Raw genomic sequence first — 19,821 nt, 5'->3', positions numbered from 1 at the left:
CTCATTATGGCTTCCTTGTCATCCTAAATTATAGGTCTGTGAAGGTACCTGGCTTAATTGTCTTCTAAGTCACTGTCATATCTTCCTCTTTGCTAAATGCCACAGTGCAGAAATGAAGGCTATCTCAGTTATTCCTTTGCTACTTGGTTGCATCATCAGCCAGAAACATTTTAATTAATTTGCAAAAAGGCCTTGAATCTTCTACCCCTTATATTTATAAGACTGAATTCCTATAAAAATGTATAGAATCTCTCTCTCTTTCTTTCTTTCTTTCTTTCTTTCTTTCTTTCTTTCTTTCTTTCTTTCTTTCTTTCTTTCTCTCTCTCTCTCTCTCTCTCTCTCCCTCCCTCCCTCCCTCCCTCCCTCCCTCTTTCTTTCTTTCTTTCTTTCTTTCTTTCTTTCTTTCTTTCTTTCTTTCTTTCTTTCTTTCTTTCTTTCTGCAGGCTCATTGGCTTTACGACAATGACTTTGGTGTAGGTAGCTTCGATTATATTAGTCAACATGGGGTGCACATTTCTTGTTCAAGAATAGGAGAACAAACATGTGTGTAGCTCTTTCTAAACTGAGCTGATTGTGTGTTTCTTGCAAGTTGTGAGCAAGAGGGTTGGGTTCTCAGGATCCAGCTAGACAAACTCCACTGTGACCTTCTTTTGATTTTGTTTGTTTGTTTTTGAACATAGATAGGAAAGTGTTGGCTTCTCTTGCAATCATACAAAGCTAGTGTAAGCAGCATTTAGCTTTAGTAGATACTCCAACGTTCCCCTTGCTGCCAGTGTTTGACTTCAAAGTCAAGCCTAGCATGCAATAAAAAGTAATTAATTACTTTGTGAGGTTAACTGCTTCTACCATTCAGCAATTAATCAGTTTCTTGCCTGTAAAAAGTAGCTTATTTCTATTGTAAATATGACCAACTTAAACTTCCTACTATGTGTGTTAGATAATTAGATACAGTTTATTACAGTCTTAGACCAGTACAAGAAGTTTGTTCATGAGTGACCTATGTTCACTTATAAAACTAAGAATTATTTAAGTAACATTTAATACATATTTAGGATACATATATAAAGCAACCTGACACCAAACCATAGGTAGAATTCAGACGAAGCAGTCTACACTAGTAGTGTAGTACTATGTGTGTAGCTATTCCTAAGTCCCCCTCTCCTTTAGAGTTGATGAAGGCATTAATTATTCTTAATTGGCAATTTCTAGGGTTGGTGTAATGCTGGTCTTTTTTCTTCTGATCCTTTTCTCTTTTGGGCCATCCATGCACAGTAGAAATGATACCTCAAACAGATACAATGATTTTCTCTTCACTCTGGATCTCTGGTGGTCTTTTCATACCCTTGTACAACCTGGAACCTGTAGATCTTCAGCAGCCAAAATTGCCTAAATCCAACTTCGTTTGCCAACCATCACCTTCTTCTTTGTCTCCAAAACTCCAGTAAGAGCTCTCTCTTCCTGCTAACTCATCGGCTTATTTTGAGCTTCTTCTCTCAAAACTTCTAGCTTGAGAAACTCTCTGTGCTTCTGAAAATCCCTTCCATTCCCTTCTGTTTTCCCACACTGAGCTTATCAGCCACAGGAACCGCTTGTGTGTCAGGGAGATCACATGTTAAGACAGCAGACACTGCTCAGCTGTCATATTTGAAAGTTGACTTATTGCTTGGATCAGAATGCCAGCTGATACTTAAAAAGGAAGCATTGAATTTCTTTGCCACAGATTTCCCTTCTCTAGTAGAACTAGTCGAATTTCGTCTAGAGCAGACGTGCACTTCTCCCCAACCCACCTGCAGGGCTCTCTTTTGAATGCCATGCAAGGAATTATACTCCCAAAAAACACAGAAAAACAACACCACCTAAATGGGGCCAGGACAACAATTACATTATTTCATTTCAGTTTAATATTCAGTACAATTAATATGATTACTCAGGGTGAGGCAATAGATTCCACTTCAATAACTTTGAATAATTGTTGTAATTGATTCAGCAATAATAATAATTTTAAAAAATATTTGGAGAATCCAGTTTTTTGGGGGGGGTGCTTCAAGTGAGTGTTGACTCCTGGCGACTGCCTGGACTAGTCTCTGCAGTTTTCTAGGCAAGATTTCAGAAGTGGTTGGCCCTTGCCTCCTTTCTAGGGCTGAGAGGCAAGGATTGGCTGCAGGTCACCCAGCTGGCTTTGTGTCTAAGGTGGGACTAGAACTCATGGTTCCTCAGTTTCTAACTTGGGACCTTAACCACTACACCAAACTGGCTCCCAGTGGTTTACCAAAATCAGTTAAAGAAAAAGAAACTTTTGCAATGCACAAAAGAGCTTCTGAATCATCAGATAAATTCAGAGGCATCCAATTCAGTTTGAAACTTCAATTCAATTCAGCAAATTAGTCAGACATTGGATCAAATCATTTTTGATTTGAATATTTTGAATTAAAACTTTTCTCAGCCTTATTTATTTATTTATTTAACATGACTTGACTTGACTTGACCCCACCACAATCAGAGATGACTCTCTGTAGTTCACATATAACTTTAAATACATAAATAAAATGTCCACAGCATAATTATAAAAGCAACCCATGAAGAAATGTAATTACTCATAATCAGTCAATCAAAACTGAAGGTGTCAATTCATCTCCCCAAAAGGTCTCCAAAATAATTTTGAAAGAAGCCTATCCTGAAATGTAGATGCACCATCAGATCACCTACACTCTACCCTCTGCATTTCACAAAAGTAGGGGACTTCATCAGGTTTTCCCCAAACATCTGAGTCAGGTAGGTTAAACCAGTTAGAGAAGACGATCATGAAAGTATTTCAAGGCCAAGCCATGTAGGCCTTTGCAAATCAGCACTTTGAATCAATAGCAACCACTATATTCTGGATCAGCTGAAGCTTACAGACGGTCTTCAAAGGCAGCCCCATGTAGAGTGCATTGTACTTACCACTTTCTAGCATGCATTTACGAGTTTTCCCCTTCTGCCATATTAAAAATACAATTTGGTGACAAGTTTTGAAGTTCAGGCCATCATAATCAAGCCTACCCGGGATATCAGTTTAAGCACTTCTGATCTACAGTATCTGAATAATCAGTTTGGCATGCCTGTCTGTGTTTCCCTCTGTTAAGGAAAGAACATTTATGTCGTGATTTGAGCAACACAAGAATCTAGTTCATAATAGATGGTACCATGTACCTTCTGACAAGGGCCTGTTTTACTACACTGCCCTTTGTGTGACAGAGCTTATAACCCCACTTCTTACCCATTTTGTAGGCTGGTTGAAAACTAAAGCGAATTGCTTTTTACTTGGAGACTTCTCGAGCAAAATCTCCAGGAATGTAACAAAGTTTTTGTAAATTGTAATTGTTATTTGGGGTTGATTCTAATCTGAACATCCCAAATTTTGAGCTGGAGATCTTCCTAGAACTTCCCTGCTGGTAATGATTTTCCCTTATTTTAATCTTGACACATGTACCCAACACTACTTAGAGTAATATAAGATAACTAGAATGAAAAGAGGGAAGTCCTTCTGAACCAAAGCATATGCTTCACTGAATATTCAACTCTAATTTCTTCTGAAGCTTAAAGAATTAAGCATCTGTAGATTGGGGTCCTTACTACTACTTTGGAGACCTTTACTTAAATCAGATAGGGCTTTAAGGTTAAAAGGTAAAATGAAGTTTAGTGAAGTCCAATTAATTTGCGCAGTTTATTATGCACTCCAAAACTCCATACATTTAATTGGAAGTAAAACCAATTAATTCAATATTCACAAGGGTGTATAAGTTTATAGCCTTGCCTGCATAATATATGAACAATTTCCTCTGTGATTTAGTAACTTATCTCCTGCAAATAGTTTAGTCTTTTTGTTAACACCATAGTTTTGTTCAACTGTTAAAATGGAAAATTCTGTTACCATATCACAGCGTGCCCAACTAATTATGCACATCTTCAGGAACATTTGATTTACATTTGTTTTTATCTTACCTTTAAAGAACCAGATTTTTCTTTTCTGCCAGCAATCAATACCTCCGCTGTATCTTCTGCCTGGGCTGACTGGGCATGGATGAATAAAGCTCTCCCAGCATCTGATAAATTTCTCAGTGCAACTAAAGCTCCATTGGATTCCACCTTGAAGTCTGGGCTTGAAACTTCAAAGTTCAATTTGTGATTTTCTTGACAGTCGTCAAATACCACTAAGGGGGGAGAGAAAGAGAGAGGAACAAGGTCAAAAGTGTCCATTAAATATCCTGTCACTGATAGCTAGCTGGCTTATATTAGAGGCCTTCCGACATTACTGGTCCAAATTAAAAAATGCTTTCAATTTTAATAATAATAAAAATAAACCTTGCAGATATCTATCAAAACTGTTAGGACTGTATGGTGGGAGTGGGGGTATTTGAGGGTTGGGAGAGGTTGTAAACAGTTGTCTTACAGTTGAACAACATTTCGTTGAATGAGGCCCAGCATTCAAGCCTATCAAAATCCTTTTGAATCTTGAGCCTATCTTCTGGGGTATTAGCAAACCCCCCTCCAGCTTTGTGTCATCCACAGAGTTTATGAGTATCCCTTCTATTCCCTCATCTAGGTCATTAATGAAGATGTTGAAAAAGAAGATGGACCATTGGAGAAAGAAAACATGAGACAGATTCCACCCCCACCCCCCGGGACAACAGAGAGCAGGAACCCGGCTCCTACTTGTGCAAAACAAGAAGGGTTTGGTTTTAAATAATCCTTCTTTGAAAATGTTATTTATTTATTTATTTATTAAAGCAATTTATATGGCCGCCCAACTGACTCCGGGTGGCTTACAGGAATAAAAATCCCAAATACAAAACTCACTCCATTCACCCACCCCGGCGACAACAATACATTTACATCTATGCAGTTACTGGGGACAGGAAGCTATTTCTGTTCTCATTCTCAAAAGCCAGCAGGAGCCCTCAGCTTTAATGTGACACCCCATCTGAAAATCACATTAGCTGGGCATTCGGAGAGAAGAATAAATCTGGGGACTACACCTGGGCAGTGCAATTTGTGATTCAGAAATATTCCTGCATGCTCCATTGTGAATAGTGACACTCTTTCATTAATACTTGATCATGAAAGTCAGATTGGATCAGAGTAAAAACAAAGGAAAAGAAAATAGCTCGTCCCCCATCTTCAGGGCAAGGTAGAGTGAGTGAATAATGTCGTATGTAAAAGGAGAGGACTTCTCTATACTAATTTCCGTTGTATCATCTAGAATGTTATAAATGTCTACGATTTCTACAATCTCAACCTGCCTTGGGTTAGTGTTCTTTCTTCCACCTCCCTGAAACTAAAAAGCTTCCACGGTAGGTCATCTTTCGTGGCAAGAATAAGCTTCATCTTTCCCATCTCCTACTTGATGATGCCATTTTGGACACAAAGCAATTAGAAGAGAATACTCTATGCCATTGTAATATTCTACGAGAACCCTCTCAATGCTTATTAACTGAATTCCTGTAAAATTATGGTTTGCTTAACCATTGGAAAAAGCCTCAACTGGTTGGGCTCATACTATATAGCATGCTAAATTGTAAATCATGGTTTGCAAACTGCAGTGGTTGGTCTCACACTTTACGCTAAGCCAATAAATAATATAGTGTTCAATAGTATTCTGTCTCTGACCATCCTGGTTCTGCATATCCATCACAATCTCGTTTTTAAACCATATAATTTTTTACCATTTAGAAGCAAATGCCCCGAACACACTTTCCAATGTCGCTTGTTGATTCAGAAACAAAGGCTTGATGGTTAGGTTCACACATTACAATAACCCCAAAAGATAAAGCTTTATGGCTTCATAGGATATAGGAATCCTTCCCACTCTAAGTGCTTAAGAGCTGTTTCGCACACGATGAAGACAAAAAATGAGAGATATCTTCCAGCATGTCTACAGATTTAAATTTATCAAAATATTAACACAAACTAGATTAAACATACTTGAAATACAGCACCTACTTTGGGAGCAGTTACTCCAGGTTTATAACGTGAGAAACAGCAGGCTTGAACAAAATGTTTTCAGTAAATAATTATGGAATAATTGTTTTGGGCTTGGCCTGGCCATCTAAAATCCTTAAGGCTAACAAAAGCAGTTCTGGATAATAATTTTGCTTCATATTAAGAACCAATTCTGTTGGTTTGATGGAAATTACTGTAGGATGATTGGTTTCACAATCAAAGCGCCTCCCTAAATATATGAATTTCCACACTTCAACAGTGTGATAATTGTTATTGTGCAGACTACTGTAATTATGTTCAGCATGGGCTTTTCCTTATGGAAAGCTTATCACATCTACAGCCTCAAGAACCATCTCTAATGGGCTGCTGATTTTCAGTGCTCATAGATGCAGAATTCATGAAAACACAAGTTACGTGCATGACACGTATATGGAAATGAAAGATTCTCTACACACAGCAGTACAGAATTTGCCAAGACCTTGGCATCTTCACATAAGGTGGAAAGATTCCTGTTTAAAACCTGATGAATCAATGCAATTCAGCAATTTTATGCTAGATGGACCCATGTTTTGATTGAATGCAGAGCAACATCATACTTTTGATAGCAAATTCCATCGTGGAATCCATTAAGCAACTCCAACAAATTCCCCATCCTCTTGCCCTCTAGGTCTTTGGGACTTCAATTCCCCTCATTCTGAACCAGTCCAAGAAGTCCCAGGACATTTGCTTCTTCAAGGCACTTGAGAATATTGTATGGAGTCAAGTGGCATGGAAGTATGGTTCCCAGAGCGTTAGGCAAGCAAGATGGCACCTTGACTTGTGATGCTGAAGCAGAGGTCTCATACCGTTAGAGAAACATTGCTACTTTTAAGGCAACACAAATGAAATCTGAGGAAGGAGAGAGATACTGTAGTGTGGTCAAATGTGAAGATTCAAGAGGAGGTTGATCAGGGCTTTGGCCTACCACATTACTGAAACACAATAATATTAATTTATTTGGCACTGGACATGTATCTACTTTCTGATTTTTTTGGGTTGTGGGTGGTGGGACAGTTAGTGGTCAGGTCCTTCAAATGTAGCTAAGGAGATCCATCCACTATTACAGAGTACCTAACAAGCTACTCATCCTAAGCAAACATTAAACACAGTATGGATAATATGGCTGTTTGCTTCAAATATAGCCTACTGCAACTTAGATGCTCAGTTCACACACAAATTCAGTTCACGCACAATTATCTCCCAGCTGTATCCAGATGCTAAAAATAGAACTATATTGGATCCAAAAGTTTTATTTCCATGTAAGCAAACTATTCATTTATTGACATCTATATGGTTCTTCTGAAATTCCCCATCATGTTTCTGCCAAGTGAACATCTTTATTGTGTTTAATATGCCGTATGGTGTAGAACGAGATCCAACATGCACGATGAAAAGCAGGGAGGCTGTGCCAAATATTTCCTAATGAAAAAAAATAAAAATAAATCCAAGCAACCTATATTTTATTAAGCCTGCTGCTTATTACCTACTTTGTTAGTATAAAATCTGATGTCAGACCCTTCAATAAACTGCTGAAGTAAATATAATGCTTATCGGCCAGCAGATTATTTATGTGCTATAGATTTATTCACTTTTTCCCTGAAGAAGAAACTCTGATTCAACTTCATTAAAAGTCCAACTCACGTAACCACATTTAAATGACAGGACGATTGTTAAAATCCAACACAACTTGATTCCGTTAGCATGGAATCCAGGCCTAGAAATATTCCAGTGGGTTTTTGGATCCCATCTCCTGGAAGTGAAATATAAATTGCTTTCTATAAGCCATGATTAAAAACTATCGAAAACATCAGAAAGCTTTACTAGGGAACACAAAGTAGAGAACTGACATTATCTGACACTGAGAAATGACACTATCTTCTAAAAGCAAATATGATATTTCCTTTCGTTTGAAGAACATTTACCCTATGGAAAAACACACAATTACCTAATATTGTATTTTTAGGGCAAGATAAGGACAAACACTTGGTTATCCTCCATGCTTCTCTGATGCAAATTTCTAGTTAAAAAAGTATACCTTGGTGGTATTAGAGGAACTGATCACAAAAATATGCAGTAGTAAACCCCCCATGCATTATAGTAAGAAAATTGCTTGCAAATATAAGCAAAACTGTATAAAAATGAATATATTACAAAACACACATTAAAAATGCATTTTTTTTCCCAAAAGCCAAACTGATAAAAAAGCAGGAGGAGTGGCAATTGGAAAGGACTGAAACAACTGTTATCCGTCTTATTGAACTATCCCCACCTCTAATTTTTTTAGCTCACATTTTGTGATGCCAAGAAAGACTAGGGGGTTAAAATTCGGAAATTTTAGGAGTGGGCAAGGAGTAAAAAAATTGAAGAGGGTTTTTGACTTTTACTTAGAGCACCTCTTCATGGCCATTATTTTTTCCACTTCCAAATCATCCTGAGAATAATGGTGGGGTTAATTATGGGAGGAAAAAAAATGTAGCCTACCAACTATAGCCATCAGAATCAGCTCTTGTCTTATCAATTGCTAGAATGTATAAATGCAAGTTCTTCATACATTGTGATATGGATGAAGGTTATCACAACCTGTTGGGAACCTAAGGCTCTTCAAGCAATTTTAAGTAGTATTTTAGTGTATATTCAGAAAAAAAACGAGCATAAGGGTAAGTGTGCATTTGTACAAAACTGCCTCCAGAAATAGATAGATAGATAGATAGATAGATAGATAGATAGATAGATAGAAAGAAAGAAAGAAAGAAAGAAAGAAAGAAAGAAAGAAAGAAAGAAAGAAAGAAAGAAAGAAAGAAAGTTGGGGTGGGGAGATAGCACTCAGAATCCTTAAATTCAATTCATGACTTGGAGAGACAGTCCAATAGAAAGATGAAACAAAAAGTAACTTCCGACTATCTCCAATACAGATATAAGCACAATTTTTTAAAAAGTTAATCTCTTACCACTAGTTCTATCTTCTCTCTTTTCTATATCTTCTGATTTGTATTTTAATTGTACTTTTTATATATCTTAATAAAAGTTTTGACCAGAGAGATAGTCCAGAGAAATTGAATTTTTTCTGGTCCCTACTGTCCTTTCTTGGAAGATGAAAAATTGTCTATCTTGGGTACGAGATAGCTGAAGAAATATGAATTTCTTGTAGACCAGCTAGAAAGTCACATTGTTAGCCTACACCAATCTAATATGTACAAAATTATACTCTGAAGCTTTAGTCATACAGGTATTTATTAGCTCAACATGTTTCAGTAAATCGTAGTGAAGTTGGACTGACTCCTTTCACAAAGTACTCTGTGTTGCAGAAGAGGGAAAAAAATCCAAAAAGCAGCTGTTGTCACTATACAACAATTTATACTTTACTGTATAAAATGGTTTCCAAGAATAGGTATCAGCATGAACACATTCAGAAGAAAGATGACACTCCTTTAAGAGTTGGATTAACTTTAATGAGCCAATTTCTTAAAGTAGTGGCATTTTTCCTCAGACTCATGAAAAATCTGAAGATAGTACTTTAATGGACAGCAGAAAGGCTTTGCATCCTCATGAGGTCCAATTCCTAATATCCAAAATGGTGGCCAGAACCCCCCAATCAAACCCTGTACATTTTTGTATGAGTCACACTCACAATACAGATAAAAATGGCGCAGGGTTTTGATGGTGTGGTCTCAGCCACCATCTTGGATAGTAGGATTGGGCATACTGCTAACATCTATGCAATTTTCATACTCCTATTTTATTTTGCTTGCTCACTTTCATTTCAGTAACATTCATCCTTCCATCCATACTCTTGTTTCTGCTGTTTCTTTCCTGCCTCCACCTAATCTTTAAGTCCCACATCCAGTGAAAATCCTAAATATTTTTCAGGTATTTACATTACAAGAGGAGGAGGGGAAGAAGAGCTACTGTATGTGGGGAGAAGAGATGTAAAAGAAATCTGCAACTTCCATATGTCATGATCCGTCACTGCAGTGGGAGGACGCAGAGGGCAAAAATGAATGGAATATATCGATTTTCAGCCAGAAGAGTTTGTAGCAGTTCATGAACATTTGGGAAGTCTGAGTAAAACATAAATCAGAAGGAATTTGGAAAGACTGCATTGAAAACAAGTATGCTGGGATTACATTGTGCTTAAATAAATGTAGAATAAGGAATTGGGTGTGTGTCTCTGTGCCTCTTGTGTGTTTTTTCTGTTCTGTGATGCTTCATGTTTGAACTGGACTTGAGAAACAGTATCTTTGAAAGATCTTGAAGCTTACAATGAAATGGGAAATGATGCTTTTTCAGATACCACGGTCCTAAGCTATTGAAGGCTTTACATGCCTCTGCGTTTGAGACTGTTCACATAGCAAGTTTCCCCAGGCCAACTAAGAAGCTCTGTTTCTACAGGACATTCAGCCTGGTTAGTATTAACCCAAGCAGAGGTTTTCTGTTTGAATATGTTGCATGAACCCTGCCTATTTAGTTTTTCTATAATTAAACGTACCGCGCAAATCCAGGATATGGATTAATTGAGGAATCAGGTTAAATGATTTGTGTGAGCACGGCCCTTGTGAACAATTTCAGATTCACTTGCCCCCTTCAAAAATTATACTGCCATGGAGCATCCTGCAATTCAGAGTAAAATTTCAAAATGGTATGGACTGGTATGCAAGATGCATGAAAGAGCAGTTTAGTACTTCAATTTCCTTGAAAAACCACTTCTCTCTGACTTTTGATATTGCTCCCTCATCCTACAAAAGCGTTCACTGTCTCTTTGCAGGAAATGTTCTTTTAGAATGGCATGAAATCTACGGGAAGGCTATTTATTCAACAGGGTAGGGAATTTATCTGAGAAAGCATCACCAAAAATAAAAGACTTTGTCAATTTCCACCTGGGGCATGATACCAGCGTATTATTTCCAAAATACTTGCTTGTTCTGGTGATAGAACATGATTCATCATTTATGCAGCATAGAGAAAGGAAAGTGAGTAATAGTCTGAGGTAGGCCCATAATATCTTCTGCCCCTTTCAAATCAGGAGGAGGGGAGAAATAAAGATATTTAAAGTACTGTTGCTAGAGAAATGTTTCCTTGAAAATAAACTTGATTGAATTTCCATAAAGATTCAGTTTTCATCTATGCTCAGGATCGGCCTTCAGCCAAGAAACACGTTCTTGGGTTGTGTTTGGAAGCATTAATATCTGCTTGGATTGTACATTTTCTATTTAACACACATTCACAACTGTCATATGATTACACATATATATCCCCTTAACAGGAAAATATTTCACTCCTCCCGTGGATATTTTACTTGTTTTAGATGTGTCATCTCTAAAAGGATGGAACTGATGGGAACAAAACATTTATCCATTCATACTTTCATCTTGAAATTATGTTACAGAGAAGGACCAAAGGTGGATTTGAGGACATAAAATGTTCAGGAGCTTTCAGGATGCATTTATAAGCTTAAATCTTGTTGGAATCCACTGAAATCAAATAAGCGTGCAGTTCCCTGATCTGGATGTAAAAAAAAAAAAAAAGGAGAGAAGTAGCTGGACATTTTGGAAAACAAGATGTTTGTCTCTCACTCCAGTTGTGTTGACATGACAGGCCAGATAAGGACCTGGCAGCTGTACTTTTACATAAAACTGAGTAGCATTTATTTTAATTAGTTTGTATGTATGCCTGTCTATGTGGGGGGTATTTCATTGGCTGAATCCATTTGCTCAATGCACCACGAAAACATAAACATGGGTTTATTTAGTAACCAGGTTAAATGCATTGGGTGAACCCAGTCAATGGGTTAATACTTCATTGACTGGATGAACCCAGTCACTGAAGCATTGCAGACCATTCATAGCTCTTATGAGTCAAAGGAATGAAGACCTATCAACAGCACTTGTGAAACATCACACTCAGTTTACTAGGATTTCAGGGGAAAGAATGCCCCAGTACTCAATTCCCAATTTTTTGGTGGGTGCTATCATGCCATTCTTTAGACTAACCATAGCTCTATAAGGGCAGTGGGGTGGGGGGACTAGCTGCAAATCAGGGTTACATAAACTCTTTGAATGCTCTGGGATCCATCATAGCAGTGAGCAGGAAGATGTATAGGGACGCAAAAGGATCTATATGAACCCATGCAGCTCTTTGAACCAAGGTTTTCTAGTCTTCTAGGTGAGAACATCAGACCAGCAGGTATCAAAAACTAGGAGTTTACACAGCCATACATTTGCTATGAGCTCCAGATCTGATCATGTTTTAGCCCATCATTAATCTTCCACTGGTTCCTCATTAGTAGATACATCATGCTAATTTTCATCAGTCAAATAATATTGATTAATATTTAATAAGGTCAACAATGGCTAATAAAATGCTTTTCTAGTAATAGCTAACTAAATTCTTGGATTTACACATAACAGACCCTGTGTTACAGTGTCAGACACCTGGCATTTTACTTAATTCAAAGACTAAATATGTGCAGCTGAGGCTTTGTGGAGCACAGTCGCAGTTGATAGGTGTGTGTGGGTCGATGTATTAGTTACATCCATCAACACTTTCAATGAAGATACAGGAGTTCAGGATCCAAGCAGTAATTAAATGTTCAAGGGAACACATTACACCCAGAGACTCTCTGTTAGCCTACAAAAGCTGTATTGATCACAACCACTTAAGCATTACACACAACACTCATACTCACGTTCTCTACTACAAAACTGGGTAGTAAGGCATGAGAGTTAGGGAACAGAGGAACGCTGTGTAGGTAATAGTTGCATGCATAAAATGGGGGTCTTCCAGAATGAGCTTTCTTATCATTTCCCTTTTAAGCTCTTGCCAGCAGCAGCCATTACACATTCCTTTCCATGTCATCTCTGCCTTTCATGGACCATCATGTATCTGCTGCATGGACATTCTTATTTTGGGTGGCTGTTGTTCTAAACCTAGTCTGTTCTTGATGGATTGCTTCCCTGTGATCTCTTGCATGGCCATTCTTAGCTCTGGTAGCCGGTGTCCAGACCTTGGTCTGGTGGCTTCCTTGTTTTTCACCCGTCTGTGCAAGTCCATATTTTTCCTTGGGTTCAAATTCCATCCATCTGTTTGTTCTGGTATCTTCCATGAAGATACGAATGCTGAGCTGTTGCTGCTTTTTTCTCCTTGCACTGTAGCTATCTTAGTTGTGATTCTATTGGAATGATGGTTACTAGCTACTAAAAGGCATAACTTTTGTTTGAATATTGACTCCTACCCTAGGATCAGACAAGCGCAACTGCTCAGAACAATACTATTAGAGCTGTGTCATGTAATCTTTCCGTTCAGAGTCATTCCCAACACGGCTTCTATTCTCATCAAACATAGCCTTTGATAGTCCCTGACAAAGAAGAAGATTTTTTTTTTTTTTTTTTTTTGCATTTCTAACAAAAGATCCACTGGGGGGGGGCAAGGAAGAGTTGTCAGTCAGAAACACTGAAAAGGGAATGGAAATGTGTCTATCTCTACCCAACACATACACACAGACGCACACATACACTCAAAGATATTGTCTGACTAATAAAGCTAGAAGTTGTCAAAGTTTTTTTTTAATGCTTTGATTTATGTTGCTAAATAGGCCCTTTTGGCAAGGTGATGTCAAAACCCTCCAATGGAGGATGAAGGGTGAGTTTCTAGGGAAGGATGAACATTTCAGTGTCCTCCAATTTCTACATGTGTCCCCCCCCCCTCCAGACTTAAATTTCACGTTGCCTTGATTAAACAATACCATCTATTGGGATCTTGGAAGCATAGCTTTTCTGTTGTGGTACCTGCATCTGAACAGCAGAGATCCATATGGCTCACATCACAATGATGTTCAGAAAGTCAATAAAAGCCTACCTATTCCCTTCAGGCTTTGGAATAAGGTTGGTAAATGGTTTCCTTTTATATTCTTTCTTGTTTCTTGTTTCTAAACTGCCCAGAGTCATGTAGAATCAGGCAGCCTTTGAATTTTATAACCACCCACCCAGCCAGCCAGCCAGCCAACCAAATAAATAATTAAATATCATGAGTTTAAAAATCAGTGACAATCAGGAGCAGTAAAATACAAAGTCACTTCGGTCAAAAAGGTCAGTCAGCTGATGATAGAAGATAGAAAGATCTGTGAGATAGAAGATCTTTCACGCTGAGGTTGCTCTCAAGGACAGCCCGGATGAGTCTCCAGGGAGCAAATGGCAAGAATCTAGTGACAGCCTACATCAGAAAAGGGGTAGGAAGGAAAGGAAATGCTTCATAAAATATAGGATTCTCCCCTCCCATTCCCCAACAAACTACTACTATTTCTTTCTTTTTTTTTCTTTCTTTCTTTTTCTGGATCTTACTTTCTCTATCACCAACATAATGGAGATATGGAGGCCCAAGAAAGTCACTAGTTTCATGGGGAACTTAGTTTCTTGCACTTCATTCTCATCTAAGGAGGCTCTTCTGACCCTGAAGTGCCCTCAAAGGTGAAGGCAGCTCTAAAAGTTACTTCTTTGACCTCACTGATGGATAAGACTTTACCCATCTTCCACTAGCATTTTATCACACAGAGCTGTTTGAATAATAGCTTCTTTCTTCTGCATTAGAACAATCTTAATGATGATCGTCCCCCAGGTGGCTTAAAAAGATAAGATCCTAATCAGACTTGGCTTGTCTTTGCTCATGGTTATAAACCTTTTGTAAAGCATGAATAACAAGAACTCCCTCTCTCTTACCATCTTCCTCAGCTTTTGCCATTTCTCCAAACATTAGCAAGTGACAGTGTGTCTGTATACTGTCACATTTCTCATCTGGATGGCATTTTGCTTCTGGCTAAATATACATGATAGTCCTATCCACATAATAAATGTTGACTTGCAGAGAGAACTACTTGGTGTATGGGGAGGAGGAGAAGAAATGCATAATTAATTCATATCTGATTTCAAAACAAGTCACGATTGTGTCCTTTGACCTCTTGAAAGAATGCCTGCTAATGAGATGACTCGAATGGGCAAGAAGTTTCAAAGAAATAAATATTAGAAGATAGCTTTATCCTCAGTAAATATGAAATAACTAGAAGTATACAAGTAAAGGTGTCTCTCCCCTCCTCCTCCTCCTCCTCCTAAGTTGTATATAAAAAACAGTAGAGCTGAACCAGAAGGCACTCTATAATTGGTGGGCACAAAACCCAATAGTTTCCTGAGGTAGCTTCAAATCTGTGAAGTTGCCTTCTGATGGCTTCTGACCAACAAAATTAAAGAACTGAAATTATAATGAGCACTGTATTTCAGAACAGCTTCCGAATGTTCTTGGAATATTTCTTAATGATTCTGTTTTTTAAAATGTAACCTTAAAGTTATTGAAGTACTTCAGTCACAAATAAAACTATAGTTTCCTTTCCATATTTTTGGGGGAGAAGGAATGAACTGTACTTCTTGGTGATTGGTTTCCTACACACACACACACACACACACACACACACCAGCTTTGTTCTAGAAGATGATACCAAGATGAGGGCAGACCTTATCATACCCAACTCTGAGTTGATGTGATGGTTCATCACATCCAAATTCATTGACCAGGATGCATTAGGCTGAAGCCAAAATGAGTAATGAAGTTGAGATGTACTTTGCCATAACAAATGACAACGTGGTTATCGGTTATATCTTGGGCAGCATTTTTGGAAACTTTGATGAAACACTGACAATCTTTCAACTTTCAACCAGGCTCCAAAAGGAATTAAGGTATTGTTGCAAACTCTCTTCCAGCCCATGGAAACATAATCAGCCTTTCAAATGTGTGAACAGCTAAGGCTTATAAAAAGGTGATTGTTTCATGACAATGTCCCTAGGTCATAGTCTATGTGCATGCATGCATTATGGCAATGCTCCAATTGATGGCTCCCATCGAATGCCTGGACATGCACACACATATATATCAACCATCCTTTTTTAAAATAGGCTTGACAAAAGAGGACAGTCAATTATTTACAGGAACGCTTTAACCTAGTATCAAAAAGATCTCATACTGGCTAACATGAGGTACCGGCAAACAATTAAGGTGAGTTATTAGTCTTCCTTCCAATGATTTCAAGGGGAGAAAGTGTGGTGGGAGGCAATTGGTGTGATAGGTTTCTTTGCCCATTTAACTTTAAAAACATTATAAAAAAGCAGCACGCAGCTAAGAATCCTCTGTCTTCAGCATCTGGAACTCAAGAGTGTACAGCCTCTGGCCATGGAGTGTCCATTTAAGTATTGTAACTAAAAGCTGCTGATGGATCTGTGCTCTGTCTAACAGCCCTGCTGAATTGGTCCAAATAGCACTACTTCCTTTGCACGGTCATTTGGATGCCTTTGGGAAAACCATGAGCGGGGCATGATTTAAACTGCCTTTCCTATTCTTCTTCTCCAGGAAGAGATGTGCAATTGACCACCCAGGTCCCCCATAGCCGTCCATCTAAACTAAATCTGTAGAGCGCGCCAGCAAATTCCACAAGATGCCATAAGTAATCCTACTGCAGCACTGACTCACAATATCTTCTCACCAGAGGTAAAGGAGAAGGTAGAACTCTTCCTTTCATCTTCAGAAAGTACACAACACTAGCAGTTGACTCTTACTTTTCCGCTGATTATGGGACAGAGTTCTTTACCTCCCCTGATGCCAGTGAGATAGCCTACGAGATTCAGAACAGGCTGGAAAGGCAAAACTCTATTCTCCATCAAAGGGAGCATTGCCTCTCCATACCTCTGAACATCTCACCTGCTTACAGGAAGGATCAATTCCTGTCCCAATATATTCAACGGGAGACTCTAGTCCATGTAATAGAACTGCAGACTGAATTCCGCATTTGATGTATTTGTCAGTTTTGAATCTACTTGCTTACTAAATGTAAACATTAATCTACATTACAGAGCTCCTGGTGAATTGTCCAATTAACTTTGAAAAGGTTGTGCTGAAAAACAAACAAGCAAACCTTTGATGGCACCTCCAATTATTAATCATTGCTAGCTCTAAGATTGCCTAGACTCCTTTAGTCCCAGTTAGGACTAAACTTCCAGTTAGCTCCTTGGGCTAGAGCCTACTAAATTAGGTTTCAAATTGCACCACAATGGCCTAACCCAGATGCCAAACATTTCTTCTAAGAGAAGAAAAGGAAAGCAAGAAGCCATTTATCATTTCTGCATAAATGCCTTATGGCCAAATCCAATTTGTGTTTAAGTAAACCAGATACAGACTCCTGCTGGTCCACGCTCATTAGCATGTCACCTATACAGCAGCAGGCATACAGTACTAATATAGGCTGCATGACTCCATTTGACTAACTTGTCTCATACAATTATATTACAAGGAGCCCATGTTAATCATCCCCAGTTAAATGGCCATTAACAGGGTTGAATTAAAGCATATTTTTGCCTGTGGCTAAAGTAAGAGTTAGCTTCATGTCCCCCAAGCTGTCTAGCCCTGCCACCTTTTCATCTGGCATACGTGGGCCAGTTCCAATGTCCACTGCATGAGGACAGCAACATTTTCATCCACACTTCGCTTAACCTAGGTTAAATGCAGAAGAGATACAGGCAAGTCTTTTTCCGGCTCTGCTTGGAGACTCAACTTGGGCTCTTTTGTACCCAGAACAGCATCTCTGCCACGGAGCTACTACAACCTTTCTTCATTTTGATTCATGACATTTTTGCCTGGGTTTACTCATAACTCCATTCTGGCTTCTTTCTGGCTACCTTTTTTTAACTTGCAAAAAAAAAAAAAAAAAGAAAAAAAGATCACAGTTCAGTACTCTTGCTTGCAACTGCACTTTTTCCGCAAATCTCGTGCTCCATAGCAAGAATCCCTTTTTGTCAACTTGATGCCAGCATCCTGTAGAACATCAAGCAGCTTCCACGTAGTATGATTGTTTCTTGCATATTAAAAGCACACCTCATTCCCAAAGGCACCCCAGGGAAGCAGAGGTTTGCTAAACATTACCTCTCTAGTAACTCTTGTAGCTTTTCCCAAAGCATTTTTAAAAGAAATTAATTATGTATAACTCAACATTACACTAAGCATCTAACACTTTTCATTAAAGCGGCATGTATTTCATTTTAAATTGGACATTGTGAAGTGATACTTTTCTTTCTTTACAAGCCCTTCTTAAATAGGATGCAGTTTCTCCAGAATTTATAGCACTGATTTTCTAAATATTCTCTTCTTTCCATGGCTATTTGACTAACTCACCCTAAATACATTTGTTAGTAAACAGCAGGCCTGGTGAATAATTTATAATCATTCCGCTAGTTAATTTAGGTTTTGCTTTTTCATCAATTAATAAGATCACTGTTAATTTATTTTACCCCCCCCCCTTTTTTTTTTTAAAGAGGCATCACTTCCCTTTCAATTATTCATAAATGCCTGGCAATATTTTCCTTCCATTAACAGCTGTGGGAAGGTGTTCGGAATTATTCATTGTACACATTTTGCTTGATCATTTTGCCCTTGGTTGTAAGATCCCTAGATCAAAAGTGTTTGAAACTATTTCATGGCCGTCACTCAGAAGGAAGTAAAATGAAGTAGAATATCCTGACTCGTTCACACTCAGTGTTCCAGGCTAGGGTGACACCAATTCGTTCTTACCAGGATCCACAACAATAATTATGGCATATGTTTTCCCCTGCCACCCTAGCCTGTGCCCTATAGGGTTGCAGGGAAAAACATATGCCATAATTATTGTTGTGGATCCTGGTAAGAACAAATTGGAATTCCTTCTTCCTGGCACTTACTAAACTTTAATCTTCCTGCATGGAAGAAGAGGTAAGGGTTTGGAGAAGACTGCCTAGATTGGTGGGACATCCAGGAGAACAAAGCCTTCTCCTTGGTGTACGTCAGGAATATTTTAATAATGATCTTAATACAGAGTTTAAGGAAATGGTTGGTGAGTTGTGACAGCAGTACTAATGCACACTGACTTTGTCTCTTTTTTAAAAAAAGAAAGATGTGGGGTGGACAATCTTCAGTCTAGAAAATCCTGAGCAGCATTCTTAATGAAGATCCTTCACGACCCTCCCATAGCAGCCAAGCTCTGTGGAGATGAAGCTACTATGAAGAATCTCAAGGCCAAGTCAATATTGGGACAGCGTGTTCTACCTTAGCAACAGCCACTCTCTAAGCACAAATCTCATGTTCCTGTGGCTGCTGTCCGTGGTTCTGAATAATTGTACTGTTTTAAACGTGCCTCCTTTAGCTTAACCTACAATAGCCATTCCTTCCTAAGACTTCGCTGATGACTTTGGTGAAAGGTAGAATGTAGAAAGACACATTGCTCCCAATAAATGGCTCATGAGAACAATTTAGCAACCTTCCAATGAAATTTCACACTGCAAATGGATAGGTGACTGAGCAGGTGCTTGAAAATCCCAACTTTGCTCCAAAGCCCTGCTCATTCAGTTAAGCTCATGGTCTCTATTTCTAATCTGTTGTGTGAAACAATGCATGGAATAATTAGTCCATTCCATGATATTTCTGCGTATAGATTCTTAAAAGTTGTCAGTGGAACATGGAATAAACAGGGGGCAGAGACATGTATGGGTGGAATGAAAGAGTTGCTTAGGTATTCTATAGGTCACACCAAATGAGGTGTATTCTAGGATAAGAAAGGAATAAATTATACTAAGTGGGTGGCAGTGATGACTGGATTTTCTTCTACTCCCTGTCACTCTTATTCTGCCCTGAATCCCACTCCTTTGGAATCACATGTTTACTAGGAGAATCCCCAGTGTTAAAACAGTGTTCACACAATGCACCAAAGCACAAACTACCCAGGCAAATTTCAGTCTACGTGTTGTG

General features: G+C 38.5%; 1 protein-coding gene across 1 annotated transcript in view; it reads right to left on the bottom strand.

Moving 5' to 3' along the window:
- The window catches only part of CDH13 (cadherin 13), a 465,553-nt gene that overhangs the window by 272,588 nt on the left and 173,144 nt on the right, over positions 1–19,821 (bottom strand). The window contains exon 3 of the mRNA XM_088136165.1: positions 3,982–4,190. Coding sequence (XP_087992291.1) covers positions 3,982–4,190 — 209 coding nt within the window. The remainder of the gene's footprint in view (positions 1–3,981; positions 4,191–19,821) is intronic.

Source organism: Python bivittatus, unplaced genomic scaffold, assembly GCF_059951505.1.
Source record: "Python bivittatus isolate LINGU-HERP-01145 unplaced genomic scaffold, Pbiv_v1 ctg000190_np1212, whole genome shotgun sequence".
In the NCBI taxonomy this organism is placed as follows: Eukaryota; Metazoa; Chordata; class Lepidosauria; order Squamata; family Pythonidae; genus Python; species Python bivittatus.
Note: the sequence above shows the minus strand (reverse complement) of the source record. Positions and strands in the feature narration are given on the sequence as shown.